At 39.6% G+C, this 20,000-nt stretch overlaps 1 protein-coding gene and 1 pseudogene across 5 annotated transcripts; one reads left to right on the forward strand and one right to left on the reverse strand.

Annotated features, from left to right (window-relative positions):
* Positions 1-5,800: 5,800 nt before the first annotated feature.
* Positions 5,801-7,272, reverse strand: LOC138030854 (uncharacterized; annotated as a pseudogene).
* Positions 7,273-9,465: 2,193 nt separating this feature from the next.
* Positions 9,466-15,728, forward strand: LOC138028973 (uncharacterized). 5 transcript variants are annotated; one of them, XR_011127782.1, is made up of 7 exons: positions 9,466-13,377; positions 13,461-13,755; positions 13,959-14,045; positions 14,196-14,279; positions 14,474-14,601; positions 14,716-14,788; positions 14,925-14,987. XR_011127782.1 is itself a non-coding variant. In XM_068876625.1 (7 exons), the coding sequence occupies exons 1-7, from the start codon at positions 12,843-12,845 to the stop codon at positions 15,030-15,032; spliced, it is 1,215 nt and encodes a 404-aa protein (XP_068732726.1). In that variant the 5' UTR covers positions 9,466-12,842; the 3' UTR covers positions 15,033-15,728. The 5 variants fall into 5 exon arrangements, 4 of the variants coding, with proteins under 4 accessions (XP_068732726.1, XP_068732724.1, XP_068732727.1 ...); XM_068876625.1 differs by lacking the exon at positions 14,474-14,601 and adding an exon at positions 14,382-14,414 and having other exon boundaries at positions 14,925-15,728; XM_068876623.1 differs by lacking the exon at positions 14,474-14,601 and having other exon boundaries at positions 14,196-14,414; positions 14,925-15,728.
* The last annotated feature ends 4,272 nt before the right edge of the window (positions 15,729-20,000 follow it).

Consider the following 20,000-nt stretch of genomic DNA (forward strand, 5'->3'; position numbering starts at 1 on the left):
GTAATTAGTTGCGGTGTTTTCATTTCACACCTGCCGCACCCACTATTGTGCATTCTGTTTTTCATGTATGTTAGGATTGGCCAGTTATTAGTATTTATACCCTCCGCTGTCTCTTGAGTACCATTCACGCTTGCGGTTCCATACAGTTTATTCATCTTTCTGCTTTAAGCCCATCTATTCGTGTGATGCCCAACGACCAGATACAGAGCGAAGGTTCGTCCGTTTCGGCTGAAGTATTCCAAACGTCTTCGGGTGACAGTGGAGGCAACTCAGCAGCCGTTGATCAAGTCTTTTCCATGTTCAAAGATTTTCTTGAGAAAAAATTAGAAGACAAAGGAAAGCAAATCGAGCATAGAAGTAAGTTAGATAAAGAAGTTGTGCAGCTAAAGTTCAAAGGAAACCAGAAACAATTTGAGCTTAATGCCGAGCTGGATACCATTTTGGAAAGTATTGAAACCGAGAGCGAAAGCATCGAGCCAAAGTTGTCGCAAATCAAGAAGCTTTCCCAAGAAGGCAGGCAACGTATTCGAAAGCGGCAGAAGCTGATAAAAATCGCTGATAAAAGCATGGACGGCTGGCAGGTCGTAGCCGAGTACGAGTCAGACGAACTTGCATCCGGCTCCGAAGATGAAAAACGTCTTAAGAAGGCAAGGGAAGCTGCGAGTCGCAAGAGACGCCAAAAAGAACAACTCTCCAGTGATCGTGGAAAGAAACCAAGAATTGCTTTGGGCACTGATAATCAACTTTTTCGTGGTATAAGATAAAGAGTCTCCTCTATACTTTGTATGTTCATGGGTGTTTTGGATACGCTTGCGCATCCTACCATATTTCTCGTGGTATTTGTTTGTATTACGGGAATTTAAGGGTAAAATGTTTTATGTTCGTTTGAGCGAAGCGAATTAGAACGTAAATATATTTTCCGCTGGTATTCCAAGTAATTAGTTGCGGTGTTTTCATTTCACACCTGCCGCACCCACTATTGTGCATTCTGTTTTTCATGTATGTTAGGATTGGCCAGTTATTAGTATTTATACCCTCCGCTGTCTCTTGAGTACCATTCACGCTTGCGGTTCCATACAGTTTATTCATCGTTCTGCTTTAAGCCTCCCCCCACCTCCCGTTTACTACAGGTTTCGTCATTGCCTTTATCTTTCAGGCCTTAGAGACGCTTTTGGCGACTTCTTCCGCTGTTTCAAATGCGGGAAATTTGGACACTGGGCCGGGAAGTTACCAGCCCCTTAGCTACAATTCTTTCCCTGGAATCTCCTACAACAAGCCAACCTCAGGCCAATCAGCTCAACAAGAGCAATGATGATGCCTTGGCGCAGGTACATCAGTTTACACAGGATTACGAACTTGAAAGCTGACATTCATCACGTGATAAGGGTAATCTGAAGAATAATTTAGTTTTCTGCAGATCTATAGGTGCTCCGGATATCATTTTGTCTATTATTGAAAATGGCTACAGACTGCCATTCATTAGTTTTCCGTTGGCCGTAAAACTGAAAAATAATAAGTCGGCTTGTATTTATGCTGTTTTTGTGGATCAAGCTGTTCTTGAGCTCCTTAATTCAGACCGGGTGCGTTTGGTTAATGAGCAGCCTTTTGTTGTAAATCCTTTGTCAGTTTCTGAACAACCATGCGGTAAGAAGAGCTTATTCTCGATTTGCGTCATGTCAACAAGTCATTAATTAAGCAAAGTGTTAAGTAAGAGGACTGGAAAATTGCTATGTCTTATTTTGTGAAGGATGGGTTCATGTTTTCCTTCGATTTAAAAAGTGGTTACCATCATGTAGACATTGCACAAGAGCACCAAACTTTTCTGGGGTTTTCATGGCGTGCGCCCGATTCCATTAAGGAAATATTTTGTTTTTTCTGTGGTCCCGTTCGGTCTGTCCTCGGCCCCTTGGGTTTTTACTAAGGTTTTGAAGCCTTAAAAAAAAAAAAAAAAAAGTTATTGGAGAGTACAGGGTCTTTGTAAAGCCATCTTCTTGGATGATGGTTGGGCGATTGTTCAGGATAGAGAAAGTTGTCTCATTAAGGCCCGGGCTGTAAGGGCGGATTTGTGCAACGCAGGTTTTGTTGTCAATGAAGATAAATCGGTATGGGAACCCACCCAAGTATTGGACTGGCTGGGTATTACCTGGAATGCTGCATTAGGTACTTTTAAATTGTGGAAAGGAGAATTGTTAAGATCATTAACTCAATTGATCATATTATTGAAGCCGATTTCAAAGTTACCGCGAGAGAGTTGTCTTCCTTCACAGGTCAAGTTATCTCTACCTGGCCTGTAGTTGGTAACATTGGCAGGATAATGACCAGACATTGTGTCTTGTCCACCGCGTGCAGGGATAATTGGGATTCTATATCCCTTCTTGACGATTACTGCAAGGAAGAACTGTATTTTTGGAAGGAAAGTATGGTTAATATCAACACTAGGTATTGCTTTGTAAGTAAGGTACCAAGTTATTTTGTGTATTCTGACGCCAGTTCCACCGGAGGTGGAGCAATTACTGATTTTAACAATGATTTTGTGTGCCACAAAACGTGGTCGGAGAACGAGAGAGGTCAAAGTTCAATGTGGAGAGAACTGTCTGTTATTGAGTTTCTTTGCAATCATTTGCCTCAGTGTTGGATCACATGTTAAGTGGTTTACGGATAGCCAAGTAGCTGCTCAGATTGTTGAAGTGGGCAGCATGAAATTAGGTTTGCACAAATGGCCAGAGGGATTTTTGATATTTGTATCCGATCGGGAATTCATTTAGATGTACAGTGGATCCCTCGCACTTCGAATCAACAAGCTGTTTATATAAGTCGTTTAATTGATACTGATGATTGGCAAATTACTGAAGAATTTTTTCTTTTTCTCGATGGCTTGTGGAGTCCGCATAGTGTAGATTTCTTTGCAAATATTTATAACCAGGAGATCCCCAGGTTTTTCTCGAGGTTTTGGAATCCCAATTCGTCGGGTGTTGATTTTTTTCTTTCAGTCTCTTCGAGGGGAAAATTGCTTAGTAGTCCATCCAGTTGGTATCATCCCACGCGTATTACATTATCTTAAATCTCAGCAGGCCTTCAGACTAAAATTTACTGATTAATTTATTGGACGGTGTGTCTACTAGCCTATGTTTTTTCAGTTGTTGGCGCTGGCCAAGGCAGTATGCCGTTTATTTGTAAGGCACTGGCCTAATGTTTGGTCTGTCATTTCATATGGTGCTGTCCTAATAGGAGTATAGTTGATTTATGTGGCACTGGCCTAATCAATGGTTGTTGATCTACGCGGCACTGGCCCATACGATCATTTAACGTCTTACGTGGCACTGGCCTCATCAATGGATGTTGATCTACGCTGCACTGGCCCGTACGATCATTTAACGTCTTACGTGGCACTGGCCTCATCAATGACTGATTTTTGTACGGTTATTAAAGGATGTTCTGTCTTTCTTTTGTTCTTCTAGTATGTATGTTTTGTTCTTGTCTTTACAGATTATGCTATCAAGTAATTCTTGGAAAGGCTTTCAACAGTTTTCTTCAATCAACGTTTATGAAGTGCTAAATGTTATGTTGAAGTCCAGGTCGGATTCGACCACTAAAGCTTACGTTCGTGTTATCAGAAAGTTCTTGGACTGGTCTAAAAGTAGACAGTTCAAGATGCAGTTACCTTTTCCTATTAGTGTTGTTTCTCTATATTTGTTTGAAGTTCAGCAGTCTTCCGCTTCTATCTCCTCAGTAATTTTAGCCCATGCGGCCCTTAAATGGTTACATTCTTTTGTCCCTAGTTTGGATCGTAATCCTTTAGATAGCGAATTTTGCAGAAATGTCGTCGAATCCGCTAAACGCCAGAAGTCATAGCCAGTTATGAAAAAGAAGCCTATTTCCACAGAAATTATAAGGCGTATTTTAGATATTCATAACAGGAAAGATGCTAATTTAAAGAATCTCCGTATTGCTGCGTTGTGCTCTTTAGCCTTCGCAGGGTTTTTTCGTTATGACGAATTATGCAATATCGTTCCGGAGCATATCGAATTTCACAGCGATTATATAATAATTTTTGTGCCTCGTAGTAAGACAGATGTTTATAGGGAAGGGAATTTCGTCTATATTAGTGCATCTGGATCTAAGTACTGTCCTGTTGGTGTTTTACAACGTTATTTAGATTTATCTGGTATTGACTTAGACAGTCCTCCCCTTTATTTAGACCAATTGTTTTTCACCGTAGTACTTCTAGCTATACCCTGAGGAGCGGAAAGATTTCTTATACTACCTGTAGAGATATCTTAAGGGATACCTTAAGTCAGCTGGGCTATACAACCCTAATGTTTATGGTCTTCATAGTTAAAGATCCGGTGGCATTACAGCTGCCGTACGCCATAGTAGGAATTCGATTCCAGAAAGACTACTTAAAATTCCTGGTAGGTGGAAATCTGATTCTGCCAAGGATATGTATGTTGAAGAAAGCCTTGAAAACAGGTTGCATGTAACTAAGTATTTAGGTTTGTAACGTATTATGGAGCGTAGATTAGTTTCTGCATACAGTAGTATCTAAAGAGTTGTAAAAAAAAAAAAAAAAAAAGTGCAGTAACAATTTCTTTTTGTAATTTCTATCTTATAATAAACTGTTTTGGATACGCTTGCGCATCCTACCATATTTCTCGTGGTATTTGTTTGTATTACGGGAATTTAAGGGTAAAATGTTTTACGTTCGTTTGAGCGAAGCGAATTAGAACGTAACGTTTTCTCTCCCGTTCTCTTCTTACGCATGATCTTCGTGGAAATTACATTCTGTCCCTCAATAAACCTAGAACAACCAGTTATGGTCCTAGTTCTTTTTCTTACGTATTAGCTAAGTACATTGCGAAATGCGCTACCTGATTTTTCCCGTACCACTGAATTTACTGGTTTTAAACTAATCCAGGGCCGCGACTTTTCGTTTTGATTAATATATCTTTAAGTATTATTTAATATTTAGTTATGTATCTGTATATATTATGTATGTTAGCTGTAATGTCTCGAAGATATTATTCTGAAATTCGAGATGAAATAAAGTTTTATGCATGCATGTAAGTTACCTTCGGCAGGGCGCATGCGTGCACTTCGTAATCTGCGACTCCAGTGCTTACCATATGACAGGTGAAATGACTTTTCTCTTGAATATATAAGCCATCGAAATGTTACGTTAAAATGTAATGAGAAGGGCGGTTTGGAGCTGTGAGTAGGCATGGGATTTGTCTCATATGGTTTAGGGGCCGACATATCCCTCCCTCAATGCCGTACCGGGAGGCGAGGTCGGTAGCAGAAAGCAGCGAAGGGCCAACTGCGTCCAAAAGCGATCGCACGGGCCGAAATCCCGGGGTGACTCGTTTGGTACGACGCTCCAGCGCCACGTCTGGAGGTACTGCATATTTTTCTCGTCTCGTCTTCAAACATTCCGTCCGCGCATGCGTGCGTAAATATTCAGCCTCTCCGATACCTACAATACTAGACATATTTAGTTGGAACACTTAGCGAATGGTCAGAATCATCGTGTTACAAGATCATAGCTTATACCACATCCCCCTTCCCCCAATTCAATGTTGTGTGAGAATTTTTCGGGCGACTAGTAGTATTTGCGGAAATCAACATTGGAGGAAGGGGGAAACGGGGATGGGTGTTCCAACAAATGTGACGAGTATTGTAGATCTCTAAGAATAGCTGCCCCATTCCGAACCGATGCGGCGATCAAGTCCCATCTTCAGGAGTGAATAGTAGAACTATCCTTCCTCTCGAAGAATCGAGCGTTTTCGAAGACTGATTCGTTGTCCTATTCAGGGGTCGACCAATCGTTATTTTCTTCTTTTTCAGGCGAGGACACGGATTTGTCTAAATTTCTTGATCGGAGATCCATTTCTAACTCAGATCCCTTCTCGCCATAAAGTGATTTCAAATATTCGTGCGCTTTGGACACCACCTCTCGGGATCTTTGCTTTTGATACTGCACTCTCGCCACAACATAACTATGCTTCTGATCCTCGGGGATCGCGCCAACTACTAAGTTTCTTGGAGCTGGCCTTCTCCACTATTTGTCTGTAACGAGTAGGGTGAACGTATTTTGCGATCGCGTCAAACACCAATTTGCTCATCAGCTCGCCGAGTTTGCTGTGTTGGCCGCCATTTCTTGTGACTAAGACGTAGTCACAAGTTGGTTTTAGGTTAGGGCGAATGTGGTCGATGTAGTCATCTAACACCTGCATGCTCGTGCCGGTAAGGAAAAGAAAGTCTAAGCCATATTTTAATTTCCTGCTGTTTAAAACATTTTCTTATCGACAAATCCATTGTTGTTCTTTGCTGAGCGCACCATTTCAACAGTTAAATACTGGTAGGTCATTGGGCGTGATCCTTGTCCCCCTCGATAAACCGACTTACTGCAAGTAATTTTCCAGCAAAGAACAACTCCAATGGAGATACTGTACCCGGTTTATCCTTGCATGCTTTGAGAACGTTCTCGTAGCGTGGCAAGTAGCGCTTAACAACCTCCAGAAGCTCTTCTAGTGTGGCCCAATGTCCCTTGGATTCTAAGGTGTCGATGTCGAGTTCATTTGTCCATTGTAATCGCATCATTTTTGAAACTGTTTTACGGACTTTTTTCAGATAGGTTTCTGTAGACAACAAACCCCTCAACACAACCTCGGATGCCCCGTTTACTTTTCTGAAATCCATCAGTTCGGCAATGGCGTCTAAATAACCAATGCGCCCCCCGTGCCCAAGTTTCCATTCGTCCTGCATTGTATCAACAAATTTGAAGAGTAGATTAGGTGAGCACAAACTAAAGTCAATTATGTCCAGAGAAAGTTCTTCTTCGTCCTCACAACAGAATTTTAGAAACTTAAGACATTTGCTAACGATTTGTTGCGCTTGTCGGTCACTCTTGCATCCCCCACCACTCCCTGTTAGCCAAGACAGAAGATCTTCCACGATTACACTTGAGCGATCAAATGTAGGTACAGATCTTGCTGTGAGGGTTGGACTTGTGTCGTTTTCTTCCTTTTTGGGACTCTTTTCTTCTTGATTGGGGACGTGTTGGGGTTTTTCATCAAAATAAATGAACCAGCCGTGTTTTCTCTTAACGTGTTTTCTGCAACCTCTTTGAGACACAAATCCATCATGGTTACAATCTTTCACTGGACAATGAAACAAACCATCTAAATCGTCTTCTTCCAAGTGAAGCCTCTTCGGTTTTGGAGATGCACTTGGAACTTTTGACCAATTTGTCTCTGTACTTCTTCGTTTGCTCATTTTGAATCTGGAAATCAACGTTTACGTACCCGAGACTTCGAATTTTAAGTATGTTTCTTGGCGGTTTGCGGACAAATCAGTTGGGGTTTTTGCGCTACCTGCCTCGACTTGCCTATTTTCGAATGCTTTTTTTTTGAAAACAAACAAAAAAAAAAAGGAACAATAAATCTTGGACACCTTGCTAATTGTTCAGAATCAAACCATCTATCCGATTTATTCAAATTCGCCCAGGCCTGCCTAAACACGCCAAGATAGCTAGTCATAAAGACCAGAGAGTATTTTTCAACAAAAACAGAAAAAAAGAAAACGTTTAAGAAATATAAAATCGGAACTTCTCGTGGCCTACAAGGGAACTGTGTTCCTAATTAACGTATAAAGGACCAGTATGATTCGGAACAATGGTGTTCCTTAGTAACACTAATGGGAACTGATAGAAGTTATCTATCGGAATAGCTGTTACCATGGAAATCATGGAAACGAAGTAATTTCATTTGCATGCTAGCTTCAAGACACCTGCGACAAGATGTCGCGCAAATATAAGTTATATCAGGCCAAATTTTTGGGTGTCATTAATTTTGGGTAACGTATATGATAATGGTGATAATGATAATAATGATGATGATGATGATGATGATGTAATCGTGTTTTTGCCAGTTCTGCACCTAACATACCAGCAACTACAGCAACCAGCAATAAAATTACAACACCGACTAAACTATACAATTCAATAAATACAATTTAATAATAAATATTACGCCGTCAATTTAGATGAATGCAGCCTCGTGCAAATACAACAAAAGCCTGCTATTGGGTGAAAAACCTGCTGGAAACAAGCCTTTGATTGACCACTAATACAGTTAACTAGTATACTCTCTCCTAACGGACTCCTGTATAAAATAATTCAAGGGATCAGTTCGAAAGTCAGCTTAAATTATTTTTCCTACAGAGCTGAACATCAGCACAATGCATTAGAGGAGAGATCATTTTCTGGTGGACCTTATTACTTACGGATAGTTTTTGCTATGATTAAAGAGGAGTGGTGAGAGGCAACTTAGGACAGCCCAACACACCCCTCCCTGCGTACAGTTCTTGCCAAATATTATCTCCGACAGTCTGAAGCATCTGACCATCATCCTCTCGTTTGAATAGTCAATCCAGGTTTCTAAATAAGAATGTATTGTCCATCAAACTTTAACCCTTATTCTTTTGGCTCATTGAGCCGCCGAACCAGCTAGTCTACAACACGTGCTGACGTTCTTTCCCGTCGAAATTAAACTAAGGTAATTTGTGTACTACTGAGACTTACCTTAAACCACGGCAGTTGTTTTCGTAAGGGTTTCCTTAGCAATTAAATGTAGAAACAATTCTTCAGATTGGCGACTTTTTCGGATCGGTAAAAAATGATTAATAATTTTTTGCATAAATTACATGCAGCGAACTACACTATAATGAATATTCAAAGACGCACGCTTTTTGTGACGAGCCAATGCAGATGAAGAACGTGCAAAGGAATCAAGCGAGATCAATAAAAATGTGTTAGCACCCCTTTGAATTTAATTCAAAATCAAAAAATTTTCTATGACAAAGTCTTTTACCCGAAACGTTTAAACTAAAGCAGCTTATGATAGCATCTTACTTTTTATCAAGGACTTAGGAAATCCACCGTCCAAGCAATGTAAAAAGCAAGTCCCGGGTTCAGTATTAAAGAACTGAAATCATAATAACTGAGATAAAAAGCATCGATAAATTTAACCTTAGTGACGTAAAATCTAAGTTAAAGCAAGGAAAAGAAAAGAGAACTGCAGGATTTCCTGTTGAGAGAAACTGGTACATACCCGATCAATTAATAATATGGTAACCCACCGATGCGAGAAATCTTGGTTTTATAGCCAAAATGCCATCAACCGTCCGTACATACTTACGTACGTACGTACGTCCACCCCTCCATGTATGCCAATGTGATCAGTATCATGCTAGTTTACAGCACACATCTTTGATATTGGACATCTATCTTTTATCACGTGACCATATCCCAGGCTCAAGCTTAGAGCTCATCAAGGTCAACTCTTTTTTTTTAAGGTGACCGCTGACCAGGTACTGGTTTTCGATTGGATTGCAGGCTCAACCCAGGTTAACTCACCTGAACGTAAACGAGGCTTCATTTTTCGCGCGCTTTCTGTGGCTCGACGCGGCTACACCGCCATACTACATCAACGAAAGTTCTTACACAGTCAATGCTTTTCGTGTTCAGGTGGCAAACGGTTTGGAAGATGTTGTCATTCTGCATTTTTTGCTGGTTTCAATCCAGTTTCACATGTCATTATATCTGTGGTCCACACTGGTGGCTACGAAGTTATTCAAGTCAAGCGTTGGCGGGATGTAAACTTAAAGATGAGTGTTTATTTTTAATTTGCTTAGAGCTGCGTTTTTCTCTGTATCGCAATTTATAGCATATCTTTAGAAGCTCCGGTAAGGTTGCATGATGCCTGGAGGACCCATGTCTAGAACAGAAACGAAAGGAGAGCGAAAGAGAACGACAACGACAAAACAGAATACCAGTAATAGCTCATACTTGGCGGAAGAAGTTACTCCACAAATTCTTTCCTTGGGCACTAGAACGTGAGTGCCCTTTAATTTTCCTTTTCCCGCGAATTTTTTTTTTTCATTCTTCGGACTCAAAATAATATTTCTCGCTTCGTATTGCATCGTTTTAGTCCAAATGAACGCTTAAAATAAAGTTCATTTGACAATCTGCCAGCAGATATTTTGTTGCAGTTTAATACCTTCTGTAAAAATTTGCATACTAGCGCTTGTCAAATGTAAACATTCTAGAGCACATAAAATACAACCGAAAATGTTTCACTTTCTCTTCGTCGAATTCTTTTGCAAAACACAGCAATTTTTCGTCCGAAGGAAAGTTTTTCCTAAATTCATTAGCAATCACCATTCCAAGTTTTAGAGAAACTGATCTACCATATCGGCAAATATTTTACGATTTTTTTTAGCGAAGGCGATGAAAGCGTAATCTAATTATGGGCAGATTTGGGCAACCTTGGGCCACGCAATAGACGCTTCCAGTCGGTCATAAATATTTTTTCATAAAAAGTCCCCGAATTGAGAAATATTCCATCAGAAGACAACAACATCATTATAAAAGCTTATTCTACGCAAAAAGTACGTTTTGGAAGTAATTTGGAAGGTGGGAAAGACGTTTCTGGCCCATGGTTTCATAACGCCACGTGGAGACAAATTTCATTACAAAACTTTTGAGACGCTCACCTTTATTTCACATGAATATCCCTTACAGTTTGCCATAAAAACAATCCAAATGTCTTCGCTTGACTATAACGAAGCTTTCTGTGTAATTTTTTTGTCGTTTAGACTAAAATTCCTTGTTTTCTTGCCCTTCGAGTTGCCCTCGGGTTGGACGGCCATGGAAGGCAATTTTTGCAAGATCATAGAATGATGTCATAGCAACCGATTTCGATAAACGCTGGCCAGTGATTGGCTACTTGTATAAACTTTCATTTGTTCTAAAATAGCGCGAGTGCGTGACTAGAAAGAGTGTAGTCGTAAGAGTGGTTTAATCGGTTCTTCCTTAATCGAATTTTTATCGACAACTGGAATTAAATAACAATTATCAGTATTCTTTTGGACATATAGAAAAAGTTGATTTGTTTGTTTGTTTTGCTCTAAATGCGAGCGAACAAGTGCTTTTTTAATCGGTTTGCCCAACTGGTTTTCGTTGTGCCTCGACAGTGACAAGAGAATTTTGCTCTTACGTTATAAACACGTATTCGCAATGAGTACTCGTAAATAAATTGTTTAAAGCACCCTAACGTTATTTAAGTGTTGGAGCAGATCGTGTTTGAAGTTCGTCGTTTCTTGGTTGCATTGCCGTATTTTGCCGATTCTTGTACCAAGTCAACCTGGCGTGTTTCAATGAAATACATCAAAATGTGAATGATCTTGTTTTCAGAAATAAAGTGGAATAAAGTACATCAGTAAAACTCTTCTTTGACCATGAACTTTATGGCTTCTAATTTTAGCGTCATTCCTATTCGCTGGCTATTGACAGTTGACTCTGAAATGGCATTTTTTCCTTTTCCATTCGCTCGCTGAGGGTATGCTTGGTTTTTTTTTAAATTCATGCGGTTCAAGAAAAAAATTATTGCCAAACTGGTGAATTGCAAAGTACATCGCACTCATCGTTTCGTGATTCATGCGATATCGGTTTTTAGCGTAAAATTTACTGTGGAATTCACTAGTTAAGCAATGAATATTTCTATAGAAGAAAGCAAAGGAAATGCATGATTTAATTATTAAAGCAGCAACCGGAAACATCAAAACGCGGACAATTCGACAACTTTTATTTTCAGAGGTAAGAATAAATAACCAAGGAGCTCCGCTTTTAGGCTTAGCTATATATTAGATATTTCTGACACTTTTCTATTGGTAACAAATTAAAGCCTGGATTTCTGTCCTCGGAGACAAATTACATTTCATCCATACGGAAAAAAAATCTCAGCTTTTTTTTCCTTTTTCAAAATTTGTCACACGCATTGCCATTTCTCGGAAGCTTTTTTGTAAATATACTATTGAAAAACGAAGGCAGTAGAAAGGCAGTGTAAAGCTCTTTTTCTCGTGACACTACAGATCGATTTTGTACTTTAAATTGGCGTTGCCAAGCGACGCAATTTTGTCCGAAAAATCCCTCGCATATCCTTTGCTGAAGAAAAGAATTGGGAGCACTCGTCATTTTGGCCGGTTTTTGCCAGCAGGAAAGTTAGCTACTTTTGAAGCAGATAATATAGGTCCCTCCGGGTAGAATTCTACCGCTTGTATCACCGATCACCGATGGGGGCAATTTTGAGCACAAGCAATGTCACTTTCGCCCCATGTACGGGGATCCAAGACTGACTCTTGATTCCACTCCGTGAATTACGCACTTTGTCATTGGAACTTGGATTCCGGATTCCTTAAGCTGTATTCTGGAGGCCCAAGATTCCGTATTCCACTAGCAAAAATTTCCCGGATTCCCTTACATGGGTCGAAATGCTTTGCTAGACAAAATCACCTTTTGAGCGTCAGCGTTCACGTTTAGTGTCACGTGACTTTTGATGTAAACAAAGCTTGAAAGTTCGGACATTCGAGCAGACCGGACATAAGGACATATAGTGAGATGGAGTGGTGAAATGTACATAAACGTCGTAAAATGTCGGTCTCTTTTTTTGCGTGGGACTTTCAAATGATGCAACGGAGACACTGTTAGGATTTGGCGGGGGACTTAATAGTTTTACACTCCTATTTCGACAGGATTTAAACTTACGGGGGTGAGTTTCATAGGGCTTGCCCACATTCGATTTCTGATACTACATTGAGAGCACCACCACAAAGCAATGGCAATGTGATGACTGGTATTTACACAAGGCAGGGTTCATAACTCAAACTGCAAGAGAGTCTTCACCCGGCAAGAAGCACTTGAGAAAAATAGTGCTGAAAATGCCACAAAGTTGGTACAAGCCATAGAATCAGCACAGACATCCCTACACTTTCATAAGCAGAAAACAATGGAACCACAAAATGCCAGAGAGTGGGGGCTATTTCATGAAGAGAGTGCTCGCAATGCATATAAGCGGGTTGCAAGCCATACCCACCACAAACTGGAATTGATTGCTAAGGGCTTTTTGATTTCAAAGTCAAAGGCATTCCTTGGAGCTAGTGTGGATAATATTCAAAAATGCCAGTGTTCTAAAGGTTGGCCAAACACTGTCGTAGAATATAAATGCCCCTGGAAACACAGAGATCTCCACCCAAAAGAAGCTTCCCTAACCCCAGAAATTGGTGGCATCAGAAATGGTGATGGCTTTGCTTTGAAATCAACTTCAAAATACTATTTCCAAGTTCAGCTTCAAATGTTTGTTAGTGGGCTGAAACTTTGTCAGTTTGTTGTGTGGACGAAGCAAGGAATCTTCTCTGTTGAGGTACCCTATGACGTAACCTTCATTTCAAATGTGTGTGCCAAACTAGAGAGGTTTTGGATAGGTCAGGTCCTCCCCTTCCTGATGACTGTTCTTAGACTATCTGGGCCAGTATTGCCAGGTTGTACGTATTATAAATATTTGCATCATTATCTTGTCAGTGGATTTATCCAGTTGTTTATTTACATCTTGGGGATTTTCTTACAGATTCATCACTAGGGGCACACGAATCACAAGATGTAGAGGCCATAAACTCTTCAGACGTCCCCAGTGCGTTTCAGAGGACCATCTCTGAAGCAGATGGCAAAACATGCCAATTCAACATCTTTCCTTCTAAACTAGAATGCCATGAAATTATCGATTTGTTATCCTCTCAGCACAGTACCCCTGCCACACCTTCAGAGAGTTTGCTACTTTCTGGGTTAGAGATATACAAGGAGGACGTGGAAACCGTTCAACCAGATTTTATGATAACTGACACAAAAGTTATGTTTTTGTTCAAGTAAGTAATTTTTGTTCAAGTAAGTAATGTGACATTTCATAAAAGTTAATTATATTTATTTTGTTCAACACTATCAAGTAAGTATGGTCAATAACAGCTGATGAATGATAAATTGCTTGCATAATTACATAATTATACTTCCTACTTTTAATGTATTAATTAAAAGCCAGTATGAATAAGAACAAGTTGGTATTTGGTTTCAGGCAACTACTCCAGTGTTATCCTATTGTCAGTACATTTTTCAATACCACTTTATGTGGGGAGCAGGATGTTAATCAAACAACCTCCAGGTAATAATAATAATAGTTCAAACAGTACTTGGAATGAATACTTAATGCTGGTATGATAACGATGACTACTTTATTTGTATGGAGCAACACACATTTCTTATGCAATGGGTTAAAACTGTTCATGAATCACACTTTGACAATTTCTTTTAGAAATGTTCGCCAGAAATCAGAAGAGAAGTTTTTTCAGGGAAATCTCCTGAACAGTGGATATGTGATTATTAAAATCAACAGAAGGTCAGAAATACTGTTCCTTAATTGTAATAAGAATAAAACTTTAGTTATCCTGACAGCTACAATGAAGAAACTGACTGAGATATTAAGTTTTATTATTTTCAGTTTGCATTGGGTCGTCGCTGTATTGACCCCATGGTGAGCATTCTTAGCATATAACTTAATTAAGAAAATAATTTCACTGTTTGTACCTGCAGTATATCTTATTCACTGGGGTTTACACTGAAAAAAAGAAATGTTGATTCGTGTCAAGGCGCCTACTGATAATGGACTCCTTGACATGGGATATCAATACAAGGCATGCCGAAATAGACAATATCAACAGGTACGTACAACAGTGTAATAATTATTACTGTCAGCTAGTGGATACGATAACATAAAATAGTAAATTGTTACTGATATCACGTTTTTGCTAACCATTGTATTTTTTTTTTAATAGCTTCTTGGATCACCTAAGTGCTGCTAGTGCTATACCCTCCAAGACAAGCCAACGGACACCACATGTGCTTAAGGTAATGAAAATGTTGGATCAAAATATCACTGTTACTACTGTTTGCTTGTAGATCTAGATCTGCTAATTGAGAATTAAAGTCTGAAATTTAAAAATGAATCATGCTCCTAACATTGCCCATGTCATGACATTTCCAGGTACTACAACAGTTGGCAGGAAGCAACAAATGTGGATTTCAGATGTTCATGTTATTGACCAATTTTTACTGGTACATTTGGAGAAAAATTGATGTAAAATGTAAATAAATTTCTAGAGTAATTTTTTTGATTTCTCTAGACATGTAATCATGGAATTCATGTCGTACTAAATCCCATAGGATCTGACAGAGTATGAAAGTGATCCAAATGGATATTTCAAGGTCGAACATCTGTGGTTTGACCCTGGAGATGCTGAAACGAAGAGAACATTAACAGGAACTTTCCTAGAGGCTTTATTTGTAAAGAAATGAACACTTTAAGAAATGGCCAATGCAGTATTTAAGATTAACCTTGGCCAATTTTCTATTTGAACTTGCCTTTATTATCAATAGTTGTAAATTTACAAGTATTTCACAGACAGAAACAGCACAGCTAATATATGGTTTGCATGTAAGGGGAATAACTCACCGTAGAAAAGTGAACAATTTCAGGTGTCTTATCATCCGCTCAATATGAACCTTTGCAGTTGCAATGCAACTCGTCTTGTAGCAGTTGATGCTCGGGCAGATACATTAGTTTTGTGCATGATTGGAGGTGCGATTAGTTCTGTGTTGTGCAAGGCTAAAAAATCTTGAAGCAACTTGGTCTAGGTATGCCAATCAATTCTTGTTTTGTTGAGAAGGGTAAAATAAATCTCAACTCCTTTTCGAGAAATAGAATCCATGTTACAAATATTCTGCTTCCAGACCTTTTGGTGATGCCAAATATATCACAAAGCATTTCCAAACTTGGGTTTCTTCTAAGCCTAACAAGGGTCAGCCCGTACGAAACGAGCAGATCTGTTTATAGTCTGCTACAGATCTGCTGGCACATCTGTAGCAGATCTGCAGACAATCTACAGATGATCTACAGATTATCTGCAGATCATCTGCAGAATGTCTGCAGAATGTCTGCAGAATATCTGCAGAATGTCTGCAGAGCGTCTGCAGCGATGATCTGCAACAAGTCTGCAAATTTGCAGACGCTCTGCAGACGAAATCAGCCTATCCGGTTTAAAAAAAGCCCACAAAATGCACCAATCAAACAACGTTTATTTAAAAGACAGAGAGAGGAAGTCGGTCTGTTATTCATCAAAAGTAAACGATTAATGCTGATAGATACGCAAAATAATATCACCAGCAGGAATTTAAAGTATTTTCTTAGCGTGACATTTTCAACGCATTCCAAATGAATTAAAAAAACCCTCGAGTAGCAACCACTGCTTTCAAGAATCTAACCCGTACGAAAATTCTGGGCGAGACGCGGGCGAGATTCGGGCCATAAAAAGTCTCGCTGATGAGCGATACAGAGCGTGACGATAATCAGCCTGACAGGAGCGATAAAAATTGAACGATAAATGAGCGAGAATGGAGCGGGACATTTGTACTACTCTGACATTTGGACGATATTCTGAGCGATAAACGGGCGAGATTCAGGTCATAAAAAAACAAAAAAATCACGCTAATGAACAATACATTTTTATGGGCGTGACGTTAGTTTATGGCTTATAATTTCGGGTGTTACGAAAACTAAGACCTAAGACCTGGTCTTAGCTTTCGTAGTACGAAAACTACAACCCCGCTCTTAGTTTTCGAACGAAAACTAAGACCCTTTGTTAATAGCGGTAATTACGGGGAAGAAACCCGGGAAAACTTACCGCTACTCAGAGATTTGGGCGCCGTATGTTGTTTCCTCCCACGATTAAGTTTAAACAGACACAACGCCATGAGAAGCTTGAATGTTGTGCGACCTTGCGCGACAGAAAAAAAGTGGCATTTATTGGCACGGAAACTAAAGACAGGGTCTTTCGGATAACGAGAAACTCTGTCTGTTAACCCTTTGGTTATAGCAACAGTCCACGTCTTGGTTGTAACCACTAAAAATGTGATACACGCATTTTTCTGTCAGTACACATCTTCCAGTTTCAAAACAAGTCCACAATTTAGCTGTCAGTCACGCAAACAGTAAACGGATGCCCGTAGATGGTCAATTTTATTATGATGCCTGATAGGGGACTGAATAGTTTTACATGTAAGACATAAGTGATTTTCTGTAAGTTTCTCCGTATTTGTCTGACTCACAAGCTTATTTCTCAGCTTATTACAATGAGGATATGAAGTATCATCTGTCAGGGGGTGAGGGTACATCGCACTATCCTGGTACTTTGACGCATTATTTATAAGAAACATTGAAATCAGTATAAACAGAAACAAAACAGGCCATAATTGAAACTATGCCTACTTTAATAGTGCCATTATAAATTATAAACTAGAAAATCCCCTGCCACTCCCTCCACCCCCATAGACAGTACCACTGTTTTTTTGTTTGCGTGACTTACGGAGACATTGTGGACTTGTTTTGATACTGGAAGCAGAGTAACAAATGTGTATCGACAAAATAATTCTTGTATCACATTTTTAGTGGTTACAACCAAAGGGTTCGCAGACTAAATTTATCCTTACTCGAAATATCCTATCTTTAGCTTCCGTGCCAATAAATAAGCGAACGCTCCTCGACCGAGACCAACTACAGTAAACATGACCCTTGTCATCATTGCGTGGACAGTCATGTAAGACAGAAACATGTTTCAGTTTAAGGTAACTTAAATAAAAAGAATGTACCAGCTTTTAGCATTCAACAAAATGCGACTGAAGTCATTCAAAGTGTCCATAATAAGGTAGGCATGTTGGTAGCCAGGTTTCCACAGTGATCTGTGATCAGATAGCGAGGTGTTCGTTTCTAGTTTCTCATTTATTTTAAATCTTCATACATTGTTTAAAATCTATTTCATAAAAGAGAAAATTGTTTCTAGCAATATTAATTAGAGCAAATAAATGCTGTTTTGATCTGGTTGATTACTGTCCTAAATGGGAAGAAAAAGCTCTGCATCTGTGTAGAGATTCAGATATTTGGTGAAATGCACAGTTAAACTGAAACGCGCGCCAAAAGCGGTTACAAATATTTAATTATCGATAGCCAAAACTCAAACATTGCTCTTCCCTCTTAAAGGTTTTCCGTCCAGCGACAAGCAATTCCTATCATTAAAAAATTATCCTCCGTTTTGGGCAAGCAGGATAATGCTGTCTTGAGGTAGCTACGTGTAGATTGCTTCTCCTGAACGTGCTAAGCTATTTGAACTTACCTCTCCGTATACGGGTGGGTATCACGCTAAATGTATCACTTGGAAAAAATATCCAGCCATATACGTATTTTAGCTCAAAATTCAGAGCGGTAAAAAATGGTTTGCTCACCTTTTACCCGGGGACGGACTACACGTACAGAAATGCAGCAAATAATATAATACATCAGAACGACAGCCAGAGTTAAGTAACTGATTTGCATTTTTGAGTACTCCCTGATCTATTTCTACTAATCTTTTCTTATCGAATAACAAGTAGGGATCACTTATGTATCGAATAACAAGTGAGCAGCCTGAGTTTCACCGATAATACAGCGTGACAAATGTCTCGTTACAGCGGCGTAAATGAATAAACTGGGGTTTCACTTTTTCTCGCTCACTCACGCCACACTATCGGCGATAATCAAACCAAACTAATGTCTGGCTCAGTCGCACAAGCGCGACAAATTTTCGTACGGGAAGCCTCGCGTAGACTGCGAGCAACGAGGGAACTTGCTCGCAGGCTAGGCTTTGCATGCTTTCTTTTTTTTTTTTTGGTTTGCTTGGCAGGTTATTTACAGAAACGAGATCGAGTAAACTAGATACTGCCCACAGTCTTTCAGAGTTCTCCAGAACCACTTGTAATTTTTGCGGTGTTTGGTGATTCATTATCCTCGCCGCACCGCAACACTGTTACACGGCGTCTGCACTCAGAAATTACAAGTCCGAGCAGCTATTTCATCTTGTTCGATTCTTCCAGATTCAGCTGTAGGTGGCTGTTCTGCTGGAGGCGCGAGTTCGCCCGACGTCCGTAGCTTATTGAATGTCCAGAAAAGTGATCAGATCTGAGGAGCGCCGGAGTGTTTTCGATTTCAGCGTCGGCATGACCTTCACGTCAATCACGACAACTGATAAGAAAAACATCTCATGATGTAGGCAAGAAAAATAATCACAGTACAGTAATTTAACCATCTTATTGCACTTTTTATGATTCATTCACGTGTTGACTTCAACTTTCGTATCGTTGTTCTATCAACACTGATATGTCGATCGATCAAATGTTTTTCCCTGAGCGTTTGGAACTGAGAATTTAACACCAATGCACCCTGCAGTACTGCTCTTAAATTCTATTGAAAGATTGTGTCAGGTATGGGTGCCTAATTGCTATATAATAAGGATAAATTAAGGTCGAAAGAGTATTTATCCTTTCATTTAAGTGTTCAATCGACGTAACATTTGATTTACTAACACGTTGTAAGTGGCTGACCATTTATAAGCCTCTTTATACTAACGCATTTTAAATTTTCGACTATCGTTTTATCTGTACAATCGAACTATTTTATTTATCTCAAAACACACCAGTAATGACTGATCCAACTAAGGTTTATACCGAAGTCACGATACAATGATGATCTATCGATCCGGTTTTTGGGCTTCAACGTGTTGCAGATCATCTGCAGACGCTGCAGATAATCTGCAGATCTGTTGTTAGTCTGTTTTTCGTCTGCAGTCTTAACATCGCGAAGTGTATTCAAGCTCAGCGTCTGCAGCAGACTGAAAACAGACCCTGCAGACGATAAATTAGTCTGCAGATGATCTGTTTTTGTCAAAACAGATCTGTTACAGATCTGCTGCAGATCTGCTCGTTTCGTACGGGTGAACACAAATTGCTCTTTAATGGTTAGGTTAGACTGCTCCTGTCTTTTCTGAAGAAAATAAAAACAAGCAAAAACGACACATCAAATGTAAAGTGGCAATCATACGTTTTTATTTGTTGAGGAGTAAACAATCTGACTGTAGATAAGTTTTCTTGTAATGGTTATTATTGGGACTGTACAAATTATACATATTGGTAATTCTAAGTACCTTCAAATACTCTTCCTAGATCTTTCCTGTCTTAGTTTTTAGTGTACCCTTCC

Source organism: Montipora capricornis, chromosome 13 (genome assembly GCF_036669925.1).
Source record: "Montipora capricornis isolate CH-2021 chromosome 13, ASM3666992v2, whole genome shotgun sequence".
NCBI lineage: Eukaryota > Metazoa > Cnidaria > Anthozoa > Scleractinia > Acroporidae > Montipora > Montipora capricornis.

Coding starts and splice junctions, on each gene's coding strand:
- LOC138028973 (XM_068876623.1), top strand. CDS start 12,843: ATGGAACCACAAAATGCCAGAGAGTGGGGGCTATTTCATGAAGAGAGT. Junction 13,756..13,958: donor AAAGTTATGTTTTTGTTCAA/GTAAGTAATTTT, acceptor ATTTGGTTTCAG/GCAACTACTCCAGTGTTATC. Junction 14,046..14,195: donor GTTAATCAAACAACCTCCAG/GTAATAATAATA, acceptor AATTTCTTTTAG/AAATGTTCGCCAGAAATCAG.